At 42.1% G+C, this 26,128-nt stretch overlaps 2 protein-coding genes across 4 annotated transcripts in view; one reads left to right on the top strand and one right to left on the bottom strand.

The window, feature by feature from the left end:
- Positions 1 to 8,259, bottom strand: part of mtor (mechanistic target of rapamycin kinase) — an 84,531-nt gene extending 76,272 nt beyond the window's left edge. The window contains exons 1-16 of one of the 2 annotated variants that reach the window (XM_062391706.1): positions 8,129 to 8,259; positions 7,563 to 7,705; positions 7,294 to 7,402; positions 6,908 to 7,140; positions 5,559 to 5,759; positions 5,321 to 5,455; positions 4,965 to 5,240; positions 4,268 to 4,376; positions 3,798 to 3,981; positions 3,339 to 3,467; positions 2,853 to 3,097; positions 2,401 to 2,610; positions 2,044 to 2,249; positions 1,382 to 1,504; positions 1,072 to 1,155; positions 172 to 264 (exon numbers count right to left, since the gene is read on the bottom strand). In XM_062391706.1, the coding sequence (XP_062247690.1) occupies positions 172 to 264; positions 1,072 to 1,155; positions 1,382 to 1,504; positions 2,044 to 2,249; positions 2,401 to 2,610; positions 2,853 to 3,097; positions 3,339 to 3,467; positions 3,798 to 3,981; positions 4,268 to 4,376; positions 4,965 to 5,240; positions 5,321 to 5,455; positions 5,559 to 5,759; positions 6,908 to 7,140; positions 7,294 to 7,402; positions 7,563 to 7,691 (2,466 nt within the window). In that variant the 5' untranslated portion in view covers positions 7,692 to 7,705; positions 8,129 to 8,259. The remainder of the gene's footprint in view (positions 1 to 171; positions 265 to 1,071; positions 1,156 to 1,381; positions 1,505 to 2,043; positions 2,250 to 2,400; positions 2,611 to 2,852; positions 3,098 to 3,338; positions 3,468 to 3,797; positions 3,982 to 4,267; positions 4,377 to 4,964; positions 5,241 to 5,320; positions 5,456 to 5,558; positions 5,760 to 6,907; positions 7,141 to 7,293; positions 7,403 to 7,562; positions 7,706 to 8,128) is intronic. The other variant, XM_062391704.1, reaches the window with a different exon arrangement.
- A 16,472-nt stretch (positions 8,260 to 24,731) lies between these two features.
- agrn (agrin) overlaps positions 24,732 to 26,128 on the top strand; it is a 242,876-nt gene continuing 241,479 nt past the window's right edge. For both annotated transcript variants that reach the window (XM_062391981.1, XM_062391980.1), the window contains exon 1: positions 24,732 to 25,083. In XM_062391981.1, the coding sequence (XP_062247965.1) occupies positions 24,892 to 25,083 (192 nt within the window). In that variant the 5' untranslated portion in view covers positions 24,732 to 24,891. The remainder of the gene's footprint in view (positions 25,084 to 26,128) is intronic.

Raw genomic sequence — 26,128 nt, 5'->3', positions numbered from 1 at the left:
GACTTTCTGACCAACTTAAAACGTTTCCAGATATTATATCCTGTTGTGTTTACTAAAGTAAATGTGCATTGACTGTATCATCAAAATAAATATCTTACAGAACCTGGAGAAGTGCTGAGGAAAATAAAATATTAAAACCAGATGAGGCAGATATTCACTTTCTTCACATACCTGTCGCTTGGCCAATGAGGAGGAGTCTTGCAGCATGTCCATGATGATAGGAAAAAGTTCGTCCATCCACTTCCTCATCTCCAGGCCACTCACCTGGCGGCAAAGGCAGAGGAGAACCAATCAAAACTGTGAATAACTGTCCAATTTTCTGTCAAAAGGATCCTCTAACATCAAGGGGAACAAATTATATAAACATGACAAGTAATCTTGTATGACTATATCCACAATTCATCCCCTAATATGTCATATTATTTGGAAACTTCATGTACATTTTGAGCTGTGTCTTTTTTATTTTCAGTCCACTCTTCTCAATGTTCCTGGGTCAGATTTGTCGGGGCGGGGATGGGTGTTTTGCAACATTAACTACAGTGTCTTAGCCTTAAAATCCAACATTATTAGTTCATTTGCATTTTCTATGTTTTCTTGTGTCCTCCTCTGTTCATTTCTGAACAATGTTCCATAGCTAACGTCCAAAGAGCCAATAAACTTTTGCTTTTAACACCTCTATTCCCCTGAAACATGTTTGATCCTTTAGTTGCTCTTCCTACACTGAGCCAACTTTCCACACTCCTCTGTGAGGACTATTGTAGCACCTAGACAGGGCGGAGCGAGACACACAACCATGGGTAGGACTCTGCCTCTGGATTCCTAATACATGGAATATATGCACCATTCTGCTATGGCCCTGAGCCCCATTTTCTGACAATATAATTTTTAGAATTTCTTACGTGTTTCTTATGTGTTTTATTGTACTACTGAAGTTTCTCTGTGATTCTACAGTTGCCCATTGTGGCTTTTAATAAAAAATAAACTAGTTGTTTTCATTTAAATTGTTACAACACAACCTCATCATTCACTTGTCATTATAAAACAGGATAGAATTATAAAGTCCATTTTTACCTGAGCCAACTCGCCAATGGTCGCAAGGACACTAATGACCACTCCAGGGTTGGGGTCTGTGTCTTTTAGCTTGAGGATGAGAGCCTGTAAAAGAAAGTACGGTAATAGTAACCAAGCTCACTGAACCCTAATGTTGCCCTCAGGTTTAACAATGTGAAAAATATTTAAAAAAATCAAGGAAATGAGAATGTAATGGACTGTGGTAAAGTGCACTTACTACACAACAGTGCACATGTTTGCCTCAGATAACCATCTGGTGTACATTCATGAATTCATACACCTTCACAGTGAACAGGTAACAGAGTTGTACCTTGAGGATGGGCTCCATGTACGGCCGTATGAGGCGGGGGGCGTTGGAGACCAGATGGCCAAGCATACGAGCACTCTGCTCTTTGTTCCTGCCGACACCACTGTGCTCCAGCTCTGTCAAGATCTGCAACAAAATTCGAAATCGAGTAAAACATAAAACACTCACACTTCTCCATCTGGAATTAATCTTAATGAGATTAAATCATGCTGTGCATTATGGCGTTAGAGGAAGAGTCTCTGTGTTGAATCTGCTCTCTACTGCCTTAAAGAAAGAAACCACTTGCACTTTTTAAGCTGTGCACAATACCATGGCCTATTCTGCCCTCTACTGGTAGCTGACTGAAACAGCAGTTAACAAGCTTTACAAGTAAAGGAAATATGTATTGACCGATGCACAAAATTAAGAAATGGCAAAATATTAAAATGTTCAACAATGTAATAAGCAAACTTGTAAACTGGTGTTAATTTACAAATAGTTAATTTCTCCAATGTCTTAAACCAAATGTTTTTTATGATTTGACCTAAAAAGAAGTGCAGACTGTAACCCTGACCTCAATTAACATTTGATACCAAACTATGTGTTTAAACAAAATCCAAATGGGGCCTTCCATCATAATAAATCATGAATCTACTCAAAGTGGGTTAGGGTTAGCCGCCTCCTACCTGGATGAGCATCTTGCGAAGGAAGGGCATAACAAAGGCGGGGTTCATGCTGCTGAGGCGTCCAATTGTGCAGATGGCGAGCTCCCTGATCTCAAACACCTCATCGTTCAGTGCGACAAACAGTGCCTGCAGATTTTCAGCCTGGGCGAGGTGAGTGTCAAACCGCTCATCAAGGGATGCCAACACGCAGTATCGTATATCGGGATCTGCCGGGAACAGGGACAACATCTTGGGCCATTACAGCTGTTCACAATTTCTGATAATTGTTATTTTGAGTTCTAATTTTCAGCAACCATAATATATCCACACGGTACAACCACACCTTTCCTCCTGCATGCTTACTCTCTCATGTCTTACCTGGGTCAGTGATTCCAACGACAAGTAGCTTGCTGAGCACATCAGCAACGACCTGCACAGCTGTCTGGCTGACAATCTGCCCACTGATCAGGTGGATGGAGGGGGTCAGAAGGCGTGAGCAGGTCCGAGCTGCCTCCATCCGGATCTCTTTGTGTTCACTGTTCAGGAAGTGATCGGCACAGTGGCGCACAAACTGAGTGAGAGAGTGTCCTGGTAACAGAAAAAAAGATTAAGAAAAATGGGTGAACTGCAAGATTTGTAAAAAGACACGTGTTCAGCAGATTTCTCTGTTTGAACATTGTTGGAAACATTTTGGAAAATATAAGTACACAAAATATAAAACACCGTTCTTGTTTTTTGTAGACATTTCAACAAATAACATATCCCAAGAATACAGTCCGACTTTGAAGCTCAATGTTTTTCTAAAAGCTGTGACTCTTCAAAGATCTTACCCTCAAATTCAAAGCTTCCAAGTGTGCGCAGAGCCAGTGTGATGCTGCCCACATCACTTGCCTCAGGGATGTTTGTGAGGCTCGGTGAGGCCAGCTGGTGAGCCAGGCCTTTGGGCATGCCCGGATGACGCAGTGGCTTGTGCATCAACACCAGAGAAAGCATCTTTAGAAGACCGTCCTGGATGTCCTTCTTCAGCTGGGGGATTTGACGGCTCAGGTCATAAAGCACTGCGGTCAGTGCAGGACTAGATGAACAGGTGGAAAGGGACAAACCGCTCAACGTCATCGTTGTATCTTTAGATGAGGACATGGAAGTGGGGTCTGGTGCAGTTGTCTGCAAATATAACTTTAAATAAGAATGTGTAAATGATCTATTTAGCTGATTAAATAAAAGCTAAATGAGGTCCCTATATAGATGTAATCCAGGCATTGGTAAAACTTGATTGATTGATATTTTAGCAGTGTGGCAATACTGCTCTGTCCTACCTGAGGCCCACAGCTAGCATAGGCTCCAGCAGCTCCTTGATGTCTGGCTGGATGCTGGGACCCATGGCTCTGGAAAGCATGCTGATACACGTGAACACTGTGGCATCCACCTGCATGGTCTTCTGCCTCCTGCACACAGAAAAAACATGCACTGTAACGGTAAGTCTCTTTTGAATTTGTTTTAACAGGTTTCCCACAGAGCATTTAAAACTCAAAGTATTAAGTTATTATTGAAAACTGTCCAAACTTATTCAGATACTGTTGACTGGTAGTGAATCACTCAGACTATTGTCTTCATCGGGTAAATATTGAAACATTAGTGTCCATGTAAACAGAGTCACTACCTAATCACCATTTCTGTCTCATCACTGTGAGCTGTCACACAGCAGTCATTTTTAAATAGATATACAGTTTCTGAAGACTACAAGCTGACATAATATAGTGTGTTTGATTACTGACTTGTGTGCAAAGTCCTTAGGTGGTAGAGCAGCCTTGATGATCTCCAGGATCTTCGTGAGGTAAGGCTGAATGTCTGCCCTGACAGCCACGACCAGCAGCCCCAGAGCCTGGAAAGCTGCCGTCCGCTCCTTCTCCTTCTTCAAACAGGCCAGCAGGTAGCCCATAGTGTCCGACAGGTACTGGTCTGCACAGTGGGGGGAGCATCCGCAATGCAAAAGATTTAACACATACCATATGTAGGTCTTTGTATAAGCTGCAACACATATGTCAACAGACTAGGGGAATTTACAGGTCCTCTGTTACATCAAAACCCACTGATATCGACCCACAGACCAAAGAGCGATGGTCAGGATCTCTTCTGATTTCTAGCACACAAGTAGTGAATAATTTAATCCGAAGAAGATGGGAGATGGTTACTGTGTGAGATTCATTTGGGTCTTGGGTGACAGTCAAACATGAACTCGTCCCACCTGTAAAGGTAGGTGACTGGAAAGCAGCCAGGCGTGGAAGCAGGTTGAGGATGGTCATCTGGATCAGAGGGTTTTTACTGGTCTTGTATTTCAGCACCCACCGACACACCTGGACAAAAAACATCATGTAAGCCTGTGTGAACGATTTGTTAAACTCAAAATAGCACTTCAAATCCAACTACAGTTCTGACAAACCCTATAACACATTTCAAGTGACTTTTCACACACAGGGTGTGTGCATATCAGTGTAAACAGGAAACTAAATCTCTGCAGTAGGTTACACAAAATATTATGAATTTGAAACAGCAATGGTGAAATATAAGAGCAAGGATTTATTTCCTTGGACTCACGATGAGGTGGAAATGTTCTAACTGAGAGCCAATGTTAGCTGTGCTTTGCCTTCAGTGCTTGTAGTCAAGTTGAGACCCACCAGGAAGCAAATGTGGGTGACTGTGTCATTAATTCCAACTGTCCCCGTTTCTGCCGTTAAAGCACAGCGCCTTGGTTTATAAATTAAAACTGGACAAACCTGGCACTCCGAAACATAGACGGCAGGTGTAAAAGTAGCAGTATTGATGGATTTTAAAAGGAGAACATAGAAATGTGGATGTTGTCTTAAGTACACGTGAAATAATCCTGCGTATATGTTGGTAATCACTGTAATCATCCCTGACCCCCCTCTCCCACCCCTATCCACCTGATCGAATCGGTCCTCCATCAGCTCACGGCAGTATCTGCTCTCAACCAGAGAGTTCTTAGCAGGTGCCGGTGTGGCTCCAAAGCTGAGGAAGCCCTGAGGAGTACTGTAACCCAGCAGGCCCAGGAGGGCGTTTGACTGCTGCGGCTGTACTGACTGGAAGCTGGTGAAGGGTGTGATGTGGCGAGGCTTGGCTCCGAATCCCATCATCTCTTTGCAGTACTTATCGTGGACCAGTTGCTGCTGTGTGATTTCCTCCATCTCCTCACGCATGCGCTGTCCAAGAAAAAAAGACAGTGAGAGGAATGTTTTGCTTTTACAGATGATAATGTGTTCACTGTGAAATCAGGACCCACCTCTCCTTCCATGCTGCTGATTCGAACCAACTCATTCAGGATCAGGAGGGCACCATGGACCCTGTCTTCACGATTCATTCCTTTCTCTTTGGCCAAAGTCTCATCAAAGCCTTTTTCTGACTCCTCAAAGGTTTGCTGTTAACAGAGAAGACACTGATGATGTTTAATACAATATAACATATACTGTTATACTAAACAAAACACAAGTGATTTGCTACTAAAAAGAGGAATGCTCTACCTTGTACCACTGTGGTTTCTGCATTTCCTTGGTCTCCCTCTGCGTGGTGAGGATGAGACAGGCTCGCAGGGCAGCTACAGCTCCTTCTCGGATGGCCTGCTTGGGATCCCATACCGCGTAAAAGATATTATCAAAGAAGGGCTGCACTTGTTGAAAGAAGAAAGTGGGGGCGCTCACAGCCAGCTCCCTCAACACCAACACCTGGAACAGACAGAAAAACGTTCAATAATTAGTCAGTAATCTTCGCTCCTAGGTTTATTTATTTCCAGTTTCAATAAAGAGTAAGTTTAGATATTATTATTAGAATTTCATCCGTGCATCCATCATGTATACCCCTTGTCCTTTGAGGGATGCAGGGGGAGCTGGAGCCAATCCCAGCTGACATTGAGCAAGAGGCAGTGAACACCCTGCACAGGTCAACAACTAATCAAGGGGCCAATATACATGTCATGCACTCTCAAATTCAAACCTACAGTTCATTTAGAATCTCCAATCAACCTAATCCCCAATCTGTATGTCTTTGCAATGTTGCAGAAAACCCTCTCACACCCACTGAGAACACTCAAATGTTCAAACCAAGATTTAAACAAGGAACCCTCTCACAGCGAGGGAACAGTTCTAACCACCACACCACTGTTCCACCCCTTAACTCAGGCTCTTTCCTGAAATAGTTGCTAACTAGATGCAACATGTCTCTGTCTCTGTGTAAATTCTTCACTTAAAGTGTGAGCTGTGAACTTAGTTGAGTCAACTCAAGCACTAGCTGGTGACAGTAAATAGCAAGTGTGTCATGTTTCTCGGCAGAATATCTTTGACATTCCGTGAAGGCAGTCATTGATTATTGTGTTTTATGCCGGCCCAACTAACTGAGAAACATTAAATTTCTTGTTAGATACAGATACTGGCAGAAAATTGAAGAACACAGAGACAACTCAAAGTTAACTAAAGTTAATAAAAAACATTCTTGCATTCGTGAAAAACATTTAATGATCCTGTAATAAAAATCTGGTAAATGTGTCATATTCTCTCTGCAAAAATGATATTGTATTTGTGGACCATAATATGGATGTACACAGTAAGAGTTATAGAACGTTAATTGCAAAAAAAAACATTGGCCATATTACAAGAAAAGCAAAACCTGCCAACAGTAACAAGTAAGATTTATTTCCAGGGAAAGCTACACAAATCCCCAATCAACCAATTAACCTTCTATAGCTTTCTAAAGTAAAAAAAAACACCAGGGCAAAAGAACCCAAGTCATTATCCACCCTCATCTCCAGCACACATAATACAGCACCAAGAAGGACTGGTATTTCAACAACCAACAGCTGTCACTGCTAGTCACTTACTGATGCATGGCGTCTGCCTTCATTCCTGTCTGCTCCCAACCACTCCAGAGCCCTTTTCACCTCAAACTCCACATACTCAGCGGTGAAGGTGTCCCCAGCCATAGACAGGTGGCCCATGGCTTTAGAGGCCATCTCCATCACCACAGGGTCACTGGAGGGGAGCAGGTTGCGCAGGTAGTTGGCAAATCGGCTGATCCTGGTGGCATTGCCTCCTTCAACGCCAATCAGACTCACTGAAACAAATTAGGTATAGTATCAGTTCTGTGCTGACTACCACACACACTGTGTGTACTGTTATGCATAATTTCATGTAATTTACACAAAGGTAAATAAGTTGTTTCAAGTTCATTTCAGTATCTTAAAACACGTCTGTGTTTGTATCTTACCGATGGCTAGAATGCCTCCTTTCTTCTCATTCACATCAGAACTGGATACCAGTTCAAAAATGTGATGGTTTAATTCATCATAGAATGTAGTGGCTTCATCTTGGCTTAGCTGTGGAAGACACAAAACCAGCATCAATATGTTGGGAAGTTAAGTCGTATAAATCAGCTAATTACTCCACAGCTCATGTGGGAGTAGCACTGTTGTAGTGCACAGTGTATCTGAATCCTCATGAAAGACTTCTGACACACATGTTTCTGTTTGCTGTTACCTCTCTGAGCTCTGTGGTCACATAGTGCTGCAGATCTTTGGCCGATTTGGCTCTGGTGTCCTCATTTCGACTTTTCAGCCCACTGACAAACTGCTGCAGCACAGTGGCTGTGCCTGACATGATCACCATTTGGATGGCCTTCTCTTCAAGGAGACAAACAGAGCAGACATTCATTATTTCACCACAATGCTCTGTATTCTTGAGACATGGGCCGCAGTAACTCCACGTTAGGGAAGCGAGGACTGTGTCCAGAGTTGTTTGTACACCAAGTCAATGTTATTGTTGTTGTTAGCAGCTGCTGCTATGACCAGCTAACGTGTCTGGTTAGCTAACGGTAACAATGCTTATCGACAACCTTGCTAGTTAGCATCAACTAAAAAGAGACATTAAGGAGATAGCATGGTCTCCACATTAGAACAGCACTGACTAGTAGGTTCGGGTCAGGTAAACACTAATTCGGAGCCTTATGAATGTACCATGCTGATGTTCATTAGCTAACGTTAGCCTGACCTGATGTCAAGCTATCTTGCTCAAGCAAGTAAAGAAAGACACTTTGCATCACTTACGTATTTATATTCATATATCGGCCACTTAATAGTTATTCGTCGCTTGCAGGATATCTCTCATTGTAAGTCCGCCGGCTCGTACAGGGTGAGGTTAGCTAGCTACGGTATCCCACTGCTGAGTTGGACCGACTCCAGAAGCTAGCAGGAGTTCGCTTGTCGCCTCCCAGTGTGGAAAAAGACCCGCCCCCATCTCCCCTCTGATTGGCTTCCGGTGACATACTTCCCTTACTCAAACCAATTGTTTTCCTTAATGCCTAAACGTTACCCAATCAGAGGCAGACTAATGGTGGGTCTCCGTCCACTTGGGTTCATTACAAGGTAATTGAAGGCATCAGGAGGAGGAATGAAGAGTGATGAGAGAACCTGCACAAGCCTGAGCTGTGCAGCTGCTGAAGAGATGGAGAGAGCGCACATGTTTCTTAGTACAGGTCTGACGTACTGACAATAATATACTGACACTAACATCAGAGGTCTGAGGCACTGACACTAAAACACAAGACTGACTTACTGACACTAATATCACAAGACTAAGGTACTGACACATATATCACAGGACTGAGGTACTGACACTAATATCAGATGTCTGAGGTACTGACACTAATGTACTGACACAAACATCAGAGGTCTGAGGCACTGACACTAACAAACTGACTCTAACATCAAAAGTCTGATATATTGACACTTACATCTGACACAAAAATCTAATGTCTGAGGTACTGGCACTAACATACTGACACAGACATATTGACACTAACATACAGGGACAAACATCACAAGACTGAGGTACTGACACTAACATACTGAATCTGACATATTGACACTAACACACTGACACAAACATCACACTAACACTCTGACCTATTGACACTAAAATAATGACACAAACATCACAAGACTGAGGTAGTGACACTAACACTCTGACCTATTGACACTAAAATAATGACGCAAACATCACAAGTCTGAGGTACTGACACGAACATACTGACTTATACTGACACTAACAACACAGGTCTGAAGTTATGACCCAAATGTCACTGTAGTGCTCGTATTTGTTGCCCTCTACACTGTGTCCTCAATTATACTGAAAGTTCACCTTCAGTATAACTGAGGCACAGGGAGCTTAATTTAGAGTCCAGGCAAAAGCTTTGTTCAGTTTTCAGTTGAATTATCTTCTATAAAGTAAGTACAAATAGATAAGAACAAAAAACATGAATATTTAAATAATCAAGACAAGAAATATAGATATTTAAAAACATAGAGGTCACTGTGAGACATTAATGGAAAGACAACATAGTCAGTCCAAAAGTGTTTACAGGTATTTTTAAATATATTTACAAGCTGTTGTGGTTCATTTGACAAGATTACAATAACAATTTGACAACATGTGCATGTATTTTATTTTTCCCATAGTGTTCCATACGTTTCAGCCTCAGGCTCAAGGGGGAGACAAAGTCCATGTAAATAACCTGCTTTTGGGAATGAAAGGAACATTTCTGTCTTAATGTATCCCCGTGTCTAAACTGTGACATTTGCCGCTGTGCGACACACTAATTACACTCATACCCTCTTATTTGTCGCCTGCAGGGAATTGAACCTTAAATGTCAAATGTATTATAATCATAAAAATGAACCTTAATTACCGTCTGCTTTTACATTCCTGTCCTCATTAAGTGGAGGTCATGGTGTGATAGATCTTTCCTCTACCAAATAAACATCTCACTCACTCTTTTAATGACCCAGGTACATCAGAGCTTTTCATATGTCGTCCTTAATAGGGTTCTATGCATAATTTCAATACAGATAAAGTCTATAATGAAGATTGGTTTAAGAGGTTTGACCTTTTTCACTGCTCTTGGGCTATCTTCTTTGACCTTTAAAAGCTTATATTTTTCTGTTTGTGGGTAGTGGCAATCTTTTGAGACACTTAGCTATATCCATCCAATTTCTTCCATTTATCAGGTATCAGTGGTCATTGTTGTAGTAGGCTGAGCAGGTTTTCCAGCCATCGCTCTCCTTACCAACACTCTCTAGCTCCTCTATAGGAATCCTGAGGTGTTCTCTGGCCAGATGGGATATATTTGCGCCCTCCACTGGGTCCTTGGTCTGCCCTGGGGTCTCCTCCCAGGTTGTATTATGCTTGTCTGGAAAACCTGAAGTGGAGAGTGCCCAGGAAGCATCCTGATAAGATACCTGAACCACCTGAACTGGCTCCTTTCAACAGGAAGGAGCAGCGGCTCCACTGAGCTCCCTCCAGACGTCCCAACTTCTCACCCTATCTCTAAGGCTGTGCCCAGCAGGCCTACAGAGAAAATTAATTCCAATTGCATGGATCCGCAAACTCTTTTTTTTGGTCACAACCAAACACTCATGACCATAGGGGAGGATTGGAACATACAGTTGATCGACTGGTAAATAGAAACATTTGCCTTGAGGTTTAGCTGCCTCTTCTCCACGACAATTTGCTATAATGCCTGTATTACTGTTAGAGAGGCGGTGGTCTAGTGGCAGAAACTTGGACTATGGGCAGAGAAGGTCTCTGGTTCGTCTCTGGTTCGACTCCATGGAGAGACAACAAAAGACGAACCAATCCCCCTGTCCATCTCCTGCTCCATGCATCTTCACCTCTGTAGAAAACAAGGCCCCGAGATTATTAGACTCTTTGCAAAATGAGGACCACAACCCTTGTCTGCTCAGCCACAGTCACTGTGCCTGGCCTCCAAAGTGCGATTTCCATTATCCATATAACATCCTCTGTCACTTAATCAACCATCACCCGACAAACCCACAGATCCGCATATCAGATCTCGTACCAGAGGCTTTTACTTCCAACCTTACATAACAAGATAAAAACAACTCCAACTGGAGTTTTTATCTAGTTATTATTAGTTCATTGGACTCACCCACGCCTCTTGCATTCAAGCAGGGAGAATGTGGATGTAGACTACGTACGGATTAAAAAAATATAAAAATGTATTGATTCGCTTTATCGCACTGGATCAAAGTATTGGTCAAAGCAGCAGCCTGGTCACAGAAACAATAATTTGACTCTGAATCCAGTAGATTAGACTTACTGTGACCCTGGCAAAATGTTTTTAACTAATACTGCAGCTAAACTAAACTTATGCTTTACAAGCCTCAAAAAGAAACATCACCTCTGAATATCAATATGAAGGTTGAAGGTTGAGGCCAAGAATCTGGTTAGAGGTGCCTTCAAATTGTAACTTTATTCAAAATTGGGTTTTCAGAGCAGTTACCGCTCTCAGTCAAGGGAAGGCTTGAATCATTTAGACACAGAGTAAAACTGACATCTGCAAGTTAGTGTGTTTACTTGGACCCTTGGATTCCAATACAAATACTATAGATTTAAAGGGGATTGCAGTCATAGTTCTGCTTTTTAAACTACTTAATGTCGTCCTGTTCATAGTATGAAGCTTTTTATTATTCTGTGATCATAAGCTCGTTATAATCAGTAAATCAGGGAACATGATGTCAAATGTCATAATTTGCTCTTTATTTGCAGATTCAATTAGTGTGGGATTTCTCAGCTAACATGCAAATTAGCTAAAGTTAATTAAACCCCAATCAGGTTAACACTGTAATCAGTGTGAAGTAGAGTGTGCCGGTGCACCCATCTGACAGTGCAAACGATAAGGTGTAATGCCTGTGTGTGTGTGTGTGTGAGTGTGTGTGTGTGTGTGTGTGTGTGTGTGTGTGTGTGTGTGTGTGTGTGTGGAGGATGTGGTGGTGTAAAATCACTGAGAAGGGGTTAAGGTCCCCAATTTTGCACCCAAGGGCCCTTTCTCCCTCTCTCAAGCCTGCATGGCCGAGTCAGACTCATGAGACACCGACTCACTCAATCTGCCACAACAAAGAAAGACACAGGGAGGCTTTGGGGAGATGAAACAAACTTGCAGTCACTTGACTTCTGCACATTCATAAAACCACTCGAGCAGCACAGATGTATGCACCCTCGCCCTCCGCCAAGACTCTTGTCCGAACAGGCAGCCAGCCTCCTCTGCTAAGTGACAGACATGATGTTGGGTGCACTTTCATCAGACCAAGACTTTGATTTCCTTGCTCTCGCTCCTGTTTATTTTCTGCTTCATCTCTTCACTCAGCTGAACATTTGAAATATTTCCCCCGTGATGGAGCCGGGCATTCCATCTAGACTAAAGGAGGAAAGTGGGGGGGAGATTGAAAAGGTGAGCTCACTCCTGCACCTCCTGCTCCTATACCTACCCACCTGAGTCATGTAACATCCATCATCTGCTAATACTGCCCACCTTCATCTCTCTTACCCTTACCCCCGCCCCCCGCTCCCACTTAACCTGTCTATGTTCGTTCTTCTTCCCGCCTCGGTCGCTCACGTGTTCTCAAAGCCTTTTGTTGAGCAGAGGGAGGGATTTGCTGTGAGTCACAGATTCTTGGGCTAGGATTCATGAGGCAGCATCTGGTTCAATATGCTGGGGGCAACTCTCATCCCATACCACAGCCCTGCACTCTGCTAGTCTGACTTTATGGTGTAGGTAACATTTTAATTTCCTACTACAGCTATGTAAGTTTGGAACATTGATTTTACAGTAGATTAGATGGGATTAACCCAATTCAGTGAAAAGATTGGCTTGCGAGCCTTCAAGGGGAAAAAGATTTAAAATGGCAGAACTGAAAATTATATTTCTGACTAAGGGTAGATATACAGTACATCTTATTAGAACTAACTAACATTGCGACAAGTCTTAACCTTAATTCCAAGTAACCTGTTTGTATGATGTAGTTTTTACATATGTAATACAATAAAATGGCTAATTAAGGCTAGAAGTTGCACGTCTTCTTTGACTTCGCAAGTTAGCAAAAAACCACAGGCATATATATGACGTTACCGCTCCTATTTAGATTTTTTGTATTTACAAGTGCATTATCATAACGTCCCCCACCGTCGCCATGTCCGCCCTCTGGTGGATTGATTTCTGAATGCCTTAGAATGGAGATGCGTGGAGGTTTGTGAGCAGTGACAGTGACATCATTTCAAACAGACTTATCGCTTACCGTACATGTACAAATAAGGCAGTACAAATAAGGCTATGGATAACGCTAACAATGTATTTATAACCACAAACCTTTCCTCCCATTCTGCAGACATTTCATGAATCCAACACCAAGCCCAACTAGATCATGATGCATCCTTTTCAGGGAGAACGATCATAGTGCCATGATCGTCAAGGCAAAAAGGCCACAACAGCAGTCCCTGCACAGTGTTGGATGTCTGACAGAGGATGTGACAATAACTGAATGTCTATATATAAGATTCATAATGACTTAACCAGTAATCTGGGATATTCTTTTGATTGATACGGGCAGGTCCACACTCGCTAACCGAAGTACAATGAGTTGACAATGTTGCAGAATTGAATCAGCACAGTTAGTTTAATGAAAAGTGCAAAGTGGCACAGAGACAATGGAGTGTGCAATCAACTAATGCAACTGGACAGCCATGTTGGCTGGAATGGAGTCTGAGGAGAAGGAGGACATGATGATGCTGCACTTTCTTGTAACAGTGCGTGGTCTGTCTTCTGGCACGCTGCTCCGCTCACTGACAAGGACGGTCAGCTACACACTCACACACACACACACACACACACACACACACACACACACACACATGCAGAGTCAACATATTGATCAAGTTGCCCTCCCTTGGTGAGACATATAGATCAAACACTATTGCTAATCCTTGAATCAGAGTGCAGGGGAAACCTAAGGCCAGCATATGGAAATAAGAATCCCCTTTGACACTCAGTTCTTGTTCATCAAAAAGTCCTTAATCAGGGAGAATAACAATGAACACTGATGCCAGTATCTGTTTCCACAACGGCATTACTCATCATTTCTACCACAGAACCTTGTCTTCAGAGGTAATCTTTTGTTACGGTGAGATTCGATCCGTCAAACCGTGAGATGATGACATAGTGCATTAAAAGTGGGTTAGAGTAGTCAGTTTCAAATCAAAACGGCTTCATTACACATCCAGCAAAAGTAGTAGCCAACATATACAGAATACTAAATCAGCTCAAGGGTGACGACTAAATCACAATGAGTCGGACAGATTTTGATCGTTCCGTTCATCTGCAGTGGCGTGGTTGTGTGCGCCCGCAATAGACTCATTTCCTAAATGGACTCTGGTGCGCGCCTGCCAAAGAGCAAGCCAGGAGTGAATGAATGGTATAAATTAGAAAAATGGCCGTTTGTAAATTGTGGCAGCTCTGCATAAACAAGCCAAGGCTGGGCAGGAGCTGATGGATTGAGAGGTTGGCTATCATTCACTCTTGCCCTTCCATCAATATGGCCAGTATACACTTCACAGTTTGTGAAGAAAACATAAGGATTTGCAGGAAACTAATACTGACATATTCAATTTAATGTGCGCACCTTTTTGGTTTGTTTGTTTTTTGAGGGTTTAATGGAAACTATCACATGACCTTGATGGGGACTTCTACGAAACCTGAACCTATGTAACTTTTACTGAGCAACAGCGCCCTCTGCAGCCACACGTGGGGATGCATTATGTTGGGCTCTGTAGCTGTGCCTACATTCTGGTCTGCAGAGGCTTTCCATGATTGGTGTCACCAGCGCTCCCTGTCCCAATTGTTGTCACCTAACAACAGAGCTAAAGTTGGACACACAGAGGAAGTTTTAATGTTCCTTGGGAATTTTCTAGACACGTGTACAATGTGGTTCACATGAAGCGTGAAAGTCAAACATTGGACATTTCATCGCTTTCTGGCGCCATTACATCTTTGAAAAATTGTTAGTCATTGAAGCACATGAATCCTGGGAGGCCAAGAGAGATCCATTGGGTGGACAGTCTAGTTGTGCCGCTGTGCTGCAATCAGCCCCTGAAATGAGACCCCACTTCTGTCTGTGTGATTGAGGTGTTTTCATGTAGAGAAAAGACAAACTATGTAGGGCAGAGCTTTGACTGCACAGACCCACTCACTGAACTGAATTACAAGTGATCGGTGGATATTACCCATGATCCTTCCTTAACCCGGAAGCCTGCCGTTGTAACAAATACACCTAACTCTGCCTTGCAAGTATTATTTACTGGTATACAGTTCCGCATTACTCTTTAAATGAGACTGGGCCTGATACTGGTAATTTATGCTGCGACCATCAGTTAGTTACACACTTCTTGCAGGAGATCGTCCCTGTTCACCAATGTTAGAAATGTATGGAATGGGCTCCATTTGCTCTAATCCAAATCGGTGTACCATCAAATTAATTTTGAATAAGGTGCTATTTTTATGTAAAGAAGTAGTTCTTAAGACTAAATCATGTCTTGGAGATAACTCCGTCACCCTATGTGACATGAGGAAGTGAAGGGAGTTTATCTGGTTCCCTATCTGTAATGAAGCAAGCACTGTGTACATGGTGTGTGTCACTGACACCTCTTTATCTTGTCTTCACTCAATCTTATCTATGGTAATCCAATGAGATTAGACAGATACTAATGATGGTGCACAACCTTAAGCCTTTTAAGGATAGCATTTGTACTGGAAAGGAACACTTGGAACCACATTACATACACATATGTGGGTCTGAGAGAGAGGGAGAGAAAAAGGAGGACACCACAGTGCACCTACACAATGTTGAATATTTACCTTTGTGTTTTTTTTTCGAAGTTCGCATGCAAAGTCCTAATCTGCGGACTCTCTAAATATAAGAGAAAGCTGGAGAGTCAGAGGAAAAAAACTGAGGCTCCATAAGGCATTGAACTATCTGACATTCCAGTTAAATGCAGAGGGATAAAACCAGGTGTGAAACCACCTCTCCTGTTTGGACTTGACGCCACAAAGCAGAGGGCCATCTGGCAAACTGTCAGGCAGCTGAAACACAGGCTGTTTGCTGCAGCTCGTCTCCCTCCACTGTTTGTCTTGGGAAAGTGGAGCTGCAGTCGGAGGGTTGTAATCCGACGCAGGATAACACCAAATTTTAACCTAGCTTGTCAATGGGCTTTTCTCACCAGTTTAACAACAGGTCAATCAATGCCTGCCACCCACTGGAATAGCTGCAAAATAGACCTGTAGTACAGAAACACACAATTGAGAAGCTATTTCTCCTTCAATTGAATATGGATTCATATGCCGCTCAACAAGGATTTAATGAAACTGTTTCTCAGACACATAAATAAATGTGAAAGTCAGCCATTATGACAAGAACAATAAATCAGGAAGTTAAACTGACGAACGCGCCAAGATGATTAGCATGCACAACAGCCAATACATACTCCAAGTCGCTTCACTCTGTACATTCACTGTTTCATAAATCTGAGGAAAGTTTCCTGTATATTTCTACTGTAAATTCCTGTATAATTTATGACCTATATATTTATATTTTAATTGTCAGGTATTGACCTCTCTGCTCCTCTTGGTATAAAACTTTCCCACACAGCCTGAGAGTGAAAACACATTAAGCCAGTGTTTGACCATTCTCGTCAGACAGTCAGACTGGCTCCCTGCTCATTGATGTGCATGCAACTGCAGCTCCACACACATCATTGGTGAAACATGATATAGGTTCATCCTTTTCACAATGTTATTTTATACCTAAATTCTACATTGGTTTCCTCCCTTTTTTTCAGTCTCTTGATGAAATCTCAAAGCCTTTATTCATTGCATGTTCAAGCAGAAAGACAATCTAGTGCTCCACCTTTCAGTTCTTATCCAGTGATTTAGGCTTCAGCACTCCTCGTCTCCATTACTCCACCAGGTCAGGTATCTGTGCAGACCCATTCATGTTTTCCCCAGCTCATTGCATGAATGGGAAAGTGTGTTTGACTTGAAGACACCATGGTCAGATTATTATTTCATCTCAATGGAGATCCGAGGATCCTTGAGAGGGTCAATGTGAGCACATTATTTTATAAATTATTTATTTTTGACACATTTTGCAGGCTGAGTTGAAAAGAAACCTGGTTTGTAAAAAATGTAATGTCACCATGACCTCTGTGTTCTTTCCTTTGTTTTCCCCCTCCCTTGTGTCTCTGGGTCGTTGTTGATGCGTGTCTGCTCTCCAGTTCCCATCCACTTGCCACAGCCGGCTCACTTGTCAGCCCCCTCTCCAGTCTTCACTACTCAGTGACACAGACCTTTATATTTGTCCATTTGTTGGAAATAAATCATTTATTTTCCACTAAACCCGTATTGCCTGAGTTTGAGTTCCGGTCGATCCTTTTGCTGTATAACAACAGTCACTTCCCTCCTCTTTTCTATGCTTAAAACAGTATAAGCATGCTGTGTGGTATTAATGATATGGACACCAATATCATAAAATATTATATACATATTATAAATGCAAAGGTACATGTGAGTATGGAGTCGTTAAGGTAGTGTTTGTGCAAATCTAAATCCAAATGCCGACATGCAGATGCTCCCAAAACGAGGCATATTGCCAAGGCTCCAAGCCGACTTGGGTGCTTTGTTCAGGCACTGTCTTTGGTGTTTTGGAAACAACCTGGTCTGGGCTGAAATGTGAAGTTCACTGATGCTTCAAATCTCATGCCTTGTCCTGATATTACTCACAGAGACCTGTATACACAGCGGCCACAACACTGCCATAGAGACTTGCTTTTTAGTTTATTTTTTTCAAGATAAGCACATCACCAGATAGGTTCTTCTGCATCATTCCTCCAGCCAGGTCTGTTGCATAGGGATACAGCCTAGAGAGGGCAGGCTGGAAACTGGACACTGAGTTTGTGATCCGAGGCAGATATATGCCAGGCAGGCGAGGCTCAGTCCTCTGTTCTCATGCTGATACCTGATAAAGCTAACTCGGCCTGTCCTCGGGAAAAACAGCAGCTACAGCAGCCCTGTTTGATAACCCTGGAATGTCTCAGTGTGTGTGTGTGTGTGAGTGTGTGTGTGTTTGTAAAGTTAAGGGGAGTGTGCCACATTATCTGTAAGAGCCATGTAAAACAAAGAATAACAAGTAACAAACAGAGTTACAGACCGAGGAAATGAACAGACACTGTCAGGATGAGGGATGTTTGAAAAACACAGAACCAAAAGGCCTTGACACTGAAAAACTTCAGCAGGAGTGGTGCATTATTTATGTAAGATATCACATGACGTTCACAAAGAGTCAGAAGTTGGATTGGTTTTGGACACCGAGCTGCGCAGTGATTCTCAGACTGTCTACTCTGCACTGAGGTGCAGCCCTGCAGCTACCTCTTGGTGTAACGCAGCCCCCAGGCCCTGCATATAATTTGCCTGCTAATGTTGCATCTCAGGTTTCCCCTCTTTCTTTCCAATGACACGCAGATGACTACAGAGTCAACTCTTTCCAGCTGCCATGGGTCCTCTGTGCAAGCCATCAACATAAATGAAACCCATTGAAATAGTCGACATCTATCACTGTCATAACTGTGAAAATGACGGCTAGGTCCTTTTCTCTTGTCAAATATCATTCGAACAAGACTATAAAAAGAAACTTTTATGTCATGGAATCCATCTAACATAGCCTTTTTTTGTCTGTTTGTCCAAAATATGATGTAAAACGGACATTTACAACAGGAGAAAGAAGTCCAGGCAAAGTCATACACCAGATTTTTCCACACACCTTCTACTTGTCAGTCAGTAAATCCCCTCTGAGGCAACGTGGCCTGATGTCTTTGCTCCCCAGCTCCTCTTTATCTGCTGCTGCATTTTGTGTCTGTCTACACTTTGATTCCCCAAACAGCCTAGGAAAAGTCCTCTTTCAGTCCAATACCTGTTAATGCTTGTTTGGTTTCTGGGGGTTTTTGTAGACATATTTGGAGGAGGAGGATGAGGGGGGCTGCCAGGAGATAAATAGAAGAGGGGAGGTGTGAGAGGTGTCGTCGTTTGTGTGCTCTGCTAAGTTTCACATTATGAGAGTATTGACAGTGGGAGGCCCTATTGAAATTGTGGAAGATTATAGAAGCAAGTCTGCACCAGGAGCCTGCACCAGGAGCCTGAGACAAGAAGGAGCAGTCAGGTGGCCCTGAAGCGAGCACCTTCTCCTTCTCCTTCTCCTTCTCCTTGTTGACCTTCTCCTTCTCCTTGTTGACCTCCACCTCACTGCTCCATCTTGGCTCAGGCTCCTGGTGCAGGCTCCTGGTGCAGACTTGCTTCAATAATCTTAGCCTTGGCCTGACAGTCAGTGAGCTCAGCCAGGCAGTCAAGATAGGCCCTGAGGCGAGTGGGCCGTTTCTTGACATCCTTCTTTATGACGGTGCAGTTGCTCCACCTGCTCCTTCAGGGCCTGGATCTCCTTCTCCTTCTCCTTCTCCTTCTCCTTCTCCTTCTCCTTCTCCTTCTCCTTCTCCTTCTCCTTCTCCACCTCCACCTCACTATATATACAGTATATATACTTACATATATGTTTATATACATATACATATACATATGCATGTATACATACATACACATACACATTGTGTGATGGTAGAAAATGTATTTTGTTTCATTTCATTCTCTATTGTTCATTTCGTCGTGTAAATCTTAGCCGCAGTATTTCATCACAAACGAACATGTGAACATTATACAATCCAGGATATTTCCAAACAAAATTCAGACTTAAATAGTTTAAATTTATTTTACCAAGAGGTTCATGTCACACAGTATAGAGAACATTTAAGAAAAGATGATTTTCTACAACCACAAATTCCATTGCACAGGTGTTTTGCAGCAAAAAATACCTTCATAGGTGTCTATGGAAGAAAGTAATACAGCTCGGAGCTCAAACAAAACCTAAAGAATCACAGAGAAGGATGACCAATTACAATACATATGACTAACTGGATATGAAATGACTTCTACATGAGGATATGAGATTTTGATCATTTTTCGCAGCCCTAGTTTTCATTGAAATGCTTGTTCACTCACATGAAAATACTTTGTTCTTTAAAGTGCACAACAATGTTTGTCAGTAGGACTTCCTGATATCTTCCTCAATGACGAATGGACACACATACTATTCATGCACCGACTGCCCTACCTTACACATGGCATGAGAGTTTGATTTTGAAGGTCAGATTTGAAAAACATCTCAGAGTTAAACATCATCTCAGTTCACAGGTTTCAGATGCTGTGGTGCTGTGTTACTATCTCTTTCCTGTGGGCATGGATAATGGATTTATGAAATAAAATGTTGTATTGTTCCTGCGTAATGATGATGGTTAACCAACAAATAATTAACCACTCCGGTGTGAATATGCCGCTATTCATTCACCTTTTCAATACATCAATGAAAAAGACAGTTCACTTTTTTTCAGAGACGGTCATGGTCAAGGTATAATTAACCAATTCAATATAACACTTAGCTTTCATCTGACTTTGACATTTAGATGATTAATTGAGAATTTTTTCAACCTTGAATCATAATCTCTTTGTCTGAATGCTATTCTGAATGGAAGGGTTGAGAAAGAGAAGTAGAAGTAAACTTGAGTATAGTTTTGTTGATTGTTATTATTACATACTCCTACTATTGCATAGTAGTATTTTATGGCATTGTTATACATGTTAGCTATAGTATTTAATTCATTGTTTTTGTCTAAATTTAAATAGTACTTGTTTATAATCCTAACTGTTTTCATATGGCCTTATGGACATATATAGAAAAACAGTACATATCCACTTCTTATAATATTAGCTTTCACATTTTCCTCCTTTTCATTTAAATAAATGTTATTTTGATAATTGTGTTTTGTATCCACAGAGAAAATGACTGATAATCCGCAGCAGAGTTTAGATCTTATCTTAAGGATTGTTTCCTGATACAGAAAATATGTCAAGGTTAAAATCACCATCTACACCCCCAGCCTGTTTTTGCACACTAACATATATATCTGTAAAAAACCCCAGTCTTGTATTTTTTAAAGTTCATACAGGGGCGAGAAGAGCGATATGACCAGTTACACATTCTCCAAAGGAATAGCACACATTGGAGGGAATTTAACTTCAGCTTATCAAAGGTTTTAAATAATATTGACAACAATTTAGCATATTCACATCCAGAATCAGTTTAGAGATATTAGTTAGTGGCAGACTTCATGTATCACATCTGTCTCCTGCAGTATCAACTTATCGGCCACTAGAGGCAGAGGAAAAAGCTATACATTCAACATTGACATAAAGGAGAGACAGTGAACATGCCAACACACAACATGCCTTACACATGCAGCCGGCACACAACAACATTAACGTACATTTGAAGTTGTGTTTTTGGTCTCCTGATAGATGTAAGTCCAACTATTATTCTACTTTTACCTCCATTTTGTTCTCCACTAACTGTTAATGGAAAATATGTAGGTCTTGAGCTGCTAGCTGTTGATGCTAACCAGCTAGTTTCTAACTAGAAGCTAGTAGTGTCTGTCTACTGTGTACAGCTTTTGATTAGTTCTTTGAACATATATAATTTGGAAATACATCCTGACAGCTGAGACTAACTTGTGAGCACACGTATCGGCGAACCTCAATACTATAGCTCCATCCCCTGATCGCTACTACACAGACTGTGGCTTCAAATGATGTCACCAGTGCAAGATGACAGTGTTCATGTCCGGGATATTTTCTGGCAGAAGTCAATGATCTGAGACAATTTTCTTGGACAGAAAACTAAAACGCTAAAGCTGAGGCCGATAACTGTAGAGTTGGGTAATGACCTATCACATTACGAATTATCGTCATATGAGGAACGTCTTCCATCTCTTTCACTTAACAGGGACATACATTTATGTTTGTGTACTCGACAAAAATTAGCGTGTTGACATACCACATAATTTTCCTGTTTGCAAAAATACTCGTTTTAATTCCTACCTAAAACTACAAAAAACAGACACAGAGGAATTTAGTGAATTGAGAGTGAGCTTGGTTTTGTTGGCAGGTTGCAGCAGTGATTGCTGTCTGAGACCAACATACAGCTACATTAAGAATAATTTATAAGATATAATAACACGCACTGGAAATGTTTTTGAATTTGGGTGCACTTCTCTGCTTCTAACTAGTCATTAGGGCAACGAAATAAAGCTCTTTTGGATGTGGGAGCCAAGAGAAATGTTCTTTAAGACCACAAAGACTGTCTGCCATTTACTTTCGCTGGAGCAGCCAAAGACTTTACATGCCACAAATTATGCCATTTATTGATTTGGGATTGTTTGTATTTGAATTGTATTACTATTACTATATATTGTTAGCCTGACGTTGTCAGACTCACAATTCTAGTCAGAACTGCCCGACCAGAAATGTTGTGGGCGGGGCTAAGTTCGTCTGGCATCCAGGCTAATATAATGTATATGGACAGAGGAATAGCATTTGGAGAGTGTTTTCTCCCCATTTGTGCAAATACGATCCTTATCTGTATCAAGAATGATGAAAAGCACAAACAAACTGCATTAGTTCTCAATCAAACGACAGTTCTCATTTGGGTTAACTTAGCTGTCAGAGCCGAGGCCTACTAGAGCAAATTTCTGCAAATATCCTCTCTAGCAACTGTGGATAACCAAGCCTGTCATTTTCCCCAGGAATAGAAGGGTAGTTAAAATTACAGCTTTTGAGGAGTGGAAATTTACGCACTGTCTGTTCTTAATGTGGGGGTCTAACAAAAAAGACATATGGTAGCATTTACAGATTTAAACATGGGAAGGTTTACGATATGAGGGGAATCTTTAATGGTATATGACATTGCCTGAGTTTAGAGTCTGCCTATTTCACTGTGGAGTTTACATGGGTGTTCAATCACTGAGATTGTTTAACACTGAGTGCAGACAGTAGTTCTACAGAACACAGTTTACAAATCTATGTGTCCAGGACATCATATGGATATTTTAACGTTGGACAAGAGTATAGCTGCTCTAATAAATCATATCAGAGTGAAATTGAAGAGGTTTTTGACAACCGTGGTACCTTCAAGAGCACTCTGAAGTATCCAAATGAGGTCCTTGAATCTAAATCTCAAGTTTTATTATCATGAATATTTGGGTCCCTTGTTTTAAAGAATGTAAATGCTCATCTAAAGTTTCATAAAACTCTTAAGTCGGTACAGGGGCAGTGAAACAAGTTGTAAATATTGCTGTATTACTATCTTATTAAGCTCTTATGGCAAAATCCCAAAAGACATGTCTAGACAAGAAAAAGTATTTACATCTAACCACTCATCATTTACTGTCTTGTAACTACCTACTAATTCCACAATTGCTTCCCTGTCTGTATGTGGAAAACATATCTCATATATCGTTCAACTTATCAACTCCACAATTGGCATGTGTATTGTGTAATTGTCCGAGAAAGTGAGGTGTTGAATTTTGTGCGATTTGGACACGTGATTATTCAATATGAATAAAAACTTGAATAAACAGCCTACCAGCGCTCTGTAGCAGTCAGTGGGGGCAGACACAGACCTTCACAGGTGCTGATATCTGTCATGGCAGCAACGTTTAGAGGATAACTTCTTATTCAGCACCTTGTAATCAAAAAAGCACAATGTTCGCTTTTTTTGCTGTGATGCTATACGTCCAGCTGTATAACATAGATTATTTTTTTTAAGTTGTGAACTTGCGTCCGAAGATTGTGTTGATTGCTTAACAGGACTCTGAAACAACCAATATGCATTGTATATAAAAAAGCTGCTTTTAAGTAAATCTATCAAAATGATATATAAACAACAAAAATGAAAAGAAATGAAGCAAATTCAGATTAATTTCATGAAAAACATTGAGCATTAAATGTTCACTGCAGAAAAACCAGGTAGCATGAACACCAGGTTTTCTGACTTCACTCCGGCTCTAGCGCTGAACACAATTTCCATCACACAAACAACAAACAGTGACAGTATATTGTAGGATGACTCACTGAGGACAAGGAATAATTCTGGGGTAGCTTAAATGAGGAATAGCAAACAGCCTAATACAAGCAGGCAGGTTAAGAACTGGCACTGTCCTTGTTAAAATAAAGACAAAGTCCAATTTGTTACAGTGCAGGTAGATATACACTCTATTTCTAATAAAAAAGTAGTATGCCTAATATCGTTTGTCACCAGAACCTCCAGACTCGGGGAGAGGGGTGCAGGGGGATTGGACAAATATGCCATGACTTCACATATATATCCGTTTGTTCAACGTGACAAATGAGGATAATATAATAATATAATACTGCTAAAGGCTTCTCGCACACTAGGCATCCATCTAATGTAGGATGGCTGTTCCTGCTTTGAGCCTCTGCCGGTTGATGGGCTGATGATGGGCACCGGAGGTAGAGACACCGTGTGTCCAACTGGGGGCGGCGTAGGACAGACACTTTCCACAGGGATACACCGCAATCCCCACCACACACACACACATCACCCTCACTTGTGGGATCAGCAATTCAGATTGCACACAAATCCAGGAGCGTGTGCGCGCGCGCGTGTGTGTGTGAGAGAGTGTGAGGGGGAAAGAAAGAGAGGGGGAGAGAGACGTGCAGTTGCATTCCTGGAGAGAGAGCTGCCCCTTCCTCCTCCTCCTCCTCCTCCTCCTCCTCCTTCCACTCGTCCCTCCTGGTCTCCCAGCCGGCGGCGGCAGAGAGGGATTTCTAACCCGGGCTGCGGATGCGGGGAGCAGGGCTGCACAGTGAAAGAGACACCGGTCGCCTGCAGGGAAGTTGTTAGAAGGAGGCACCGAAAATACATTTTGAACGCACTCGAGATAGTTTGGAGTTTCTTTATCGGACGCTCTAGAAAATTGAAGTGTAGGAAAGTTTACTTTTGTGGTGGCCATGGGATCCCATCGGACAGTCCGAGCTGGCCGGACAGCGCTGCTCCTGGCGGGGCTGCTCGTGGCTCTGTGCGCCGCTCGGTGCCCGGAGAAAGATCTGGAGGACCGGGAAGAGGAGGCCAACGTCGTCCTGACCGGCACCGTGGACGAGATCATCAACTTGGACCCGGTGCACAACACCTATTCTTGCAAGGTGAGTTCTTCTGAAAAGTGCTTTTGCGAAACTATATCCGCCGCTTCTAGGGAAGGGACACCTGCTTCCTGCAGGAAAGCATGGGAATCTGGACTTGTTGGAGGTTATTATCATTTAATGCATCAACCCTCGTGCTGCTGACGGAAGCCATTAGCACCAAGTTTGTTCGTTCCAAGTCTCTCAGTCAGTCACAGCTCCCGAACAACATTTTACAAACTCAGCCATCCAGAAGCGTTTGGCAGCGTTTTCACGGACACTGACAGTGAATCTACTTTGCCCTCGGAAACAGATAGATGCTGTGTTGTTTTTTTTTATTTGTATTTCCACTTCCCAATTACATAGCTACAGGGGAGGTCTAACCGACCATGTAATCATCCAACATGTTGCAGCAGGAGGCTCCGTGGACCCTGGATGTTGCTCTCGCTTCATCTCTACACATAAACGAGGGAAAACAGGCAACTTTTGCCGGTGGCTGCAAAACATGATGTGAAGAGTCTGGATTTGTTCTGTAGTGCTGTAGACAAATGCATCCACTTGACTTGTAGCTATAACAGTGATGCCTCTGGGGATAAAACAAGACAATCATATTTAAAGAGATCCCTGCAAAGTATCACTTTAAGTACCAAAAAAGAATACTAAAGCCATTTACATTCCCTGTTATAATAATGCCAGACACAGTAAAAAGTGCTGGCAGGTGCTGTAAGGTGTGCCCAAGGCTATAAAGATGAGCCGTCATGTATTCCACTGAAATTTAGTCACATGCGTGAGACCTGTGCATGTAAATTCACTGATCATTTGTGTCACCGGATATTGTGTCTGGATAATGTACGACATAATAGCACACAGTGGAAGAAAAACATCCACTGTCCCACCATTTTTTTAGAAAGCAATCAACTGTTGTCCCCATTCTGTTTTTACTCATTGTAACTTTTGCACAATCACGGACTTGAGGCGTACCACTCTATAATCTGTCAAAATAAACAAGTGGTGTTTGGTCAGCTCTGCCGCTGCTCTTTTCCTCAGCGCCCACTGGCTTCCCGTCACC

The sequence above is a fragment of the Platichthys flesus genome, chromosome 7 (genome assembly GCF_949316205.1).
Source record: "Platichthys flesus chromosome 7, fPlaFle2.1, whole genome shotgun sequence".
In the NCBI taxonomy this organism is placed as follows: Eukaryota; Metazoa; Chordata; class Actinopteri; order Pleuronectiformes; family Pleuronectidae; genus Platichthys; species Platichthys flesus.
Note: the sequence above shows the minus strand (reverse complement) of the source record. Positions and strands in the feature narration are given on the sequence as shown.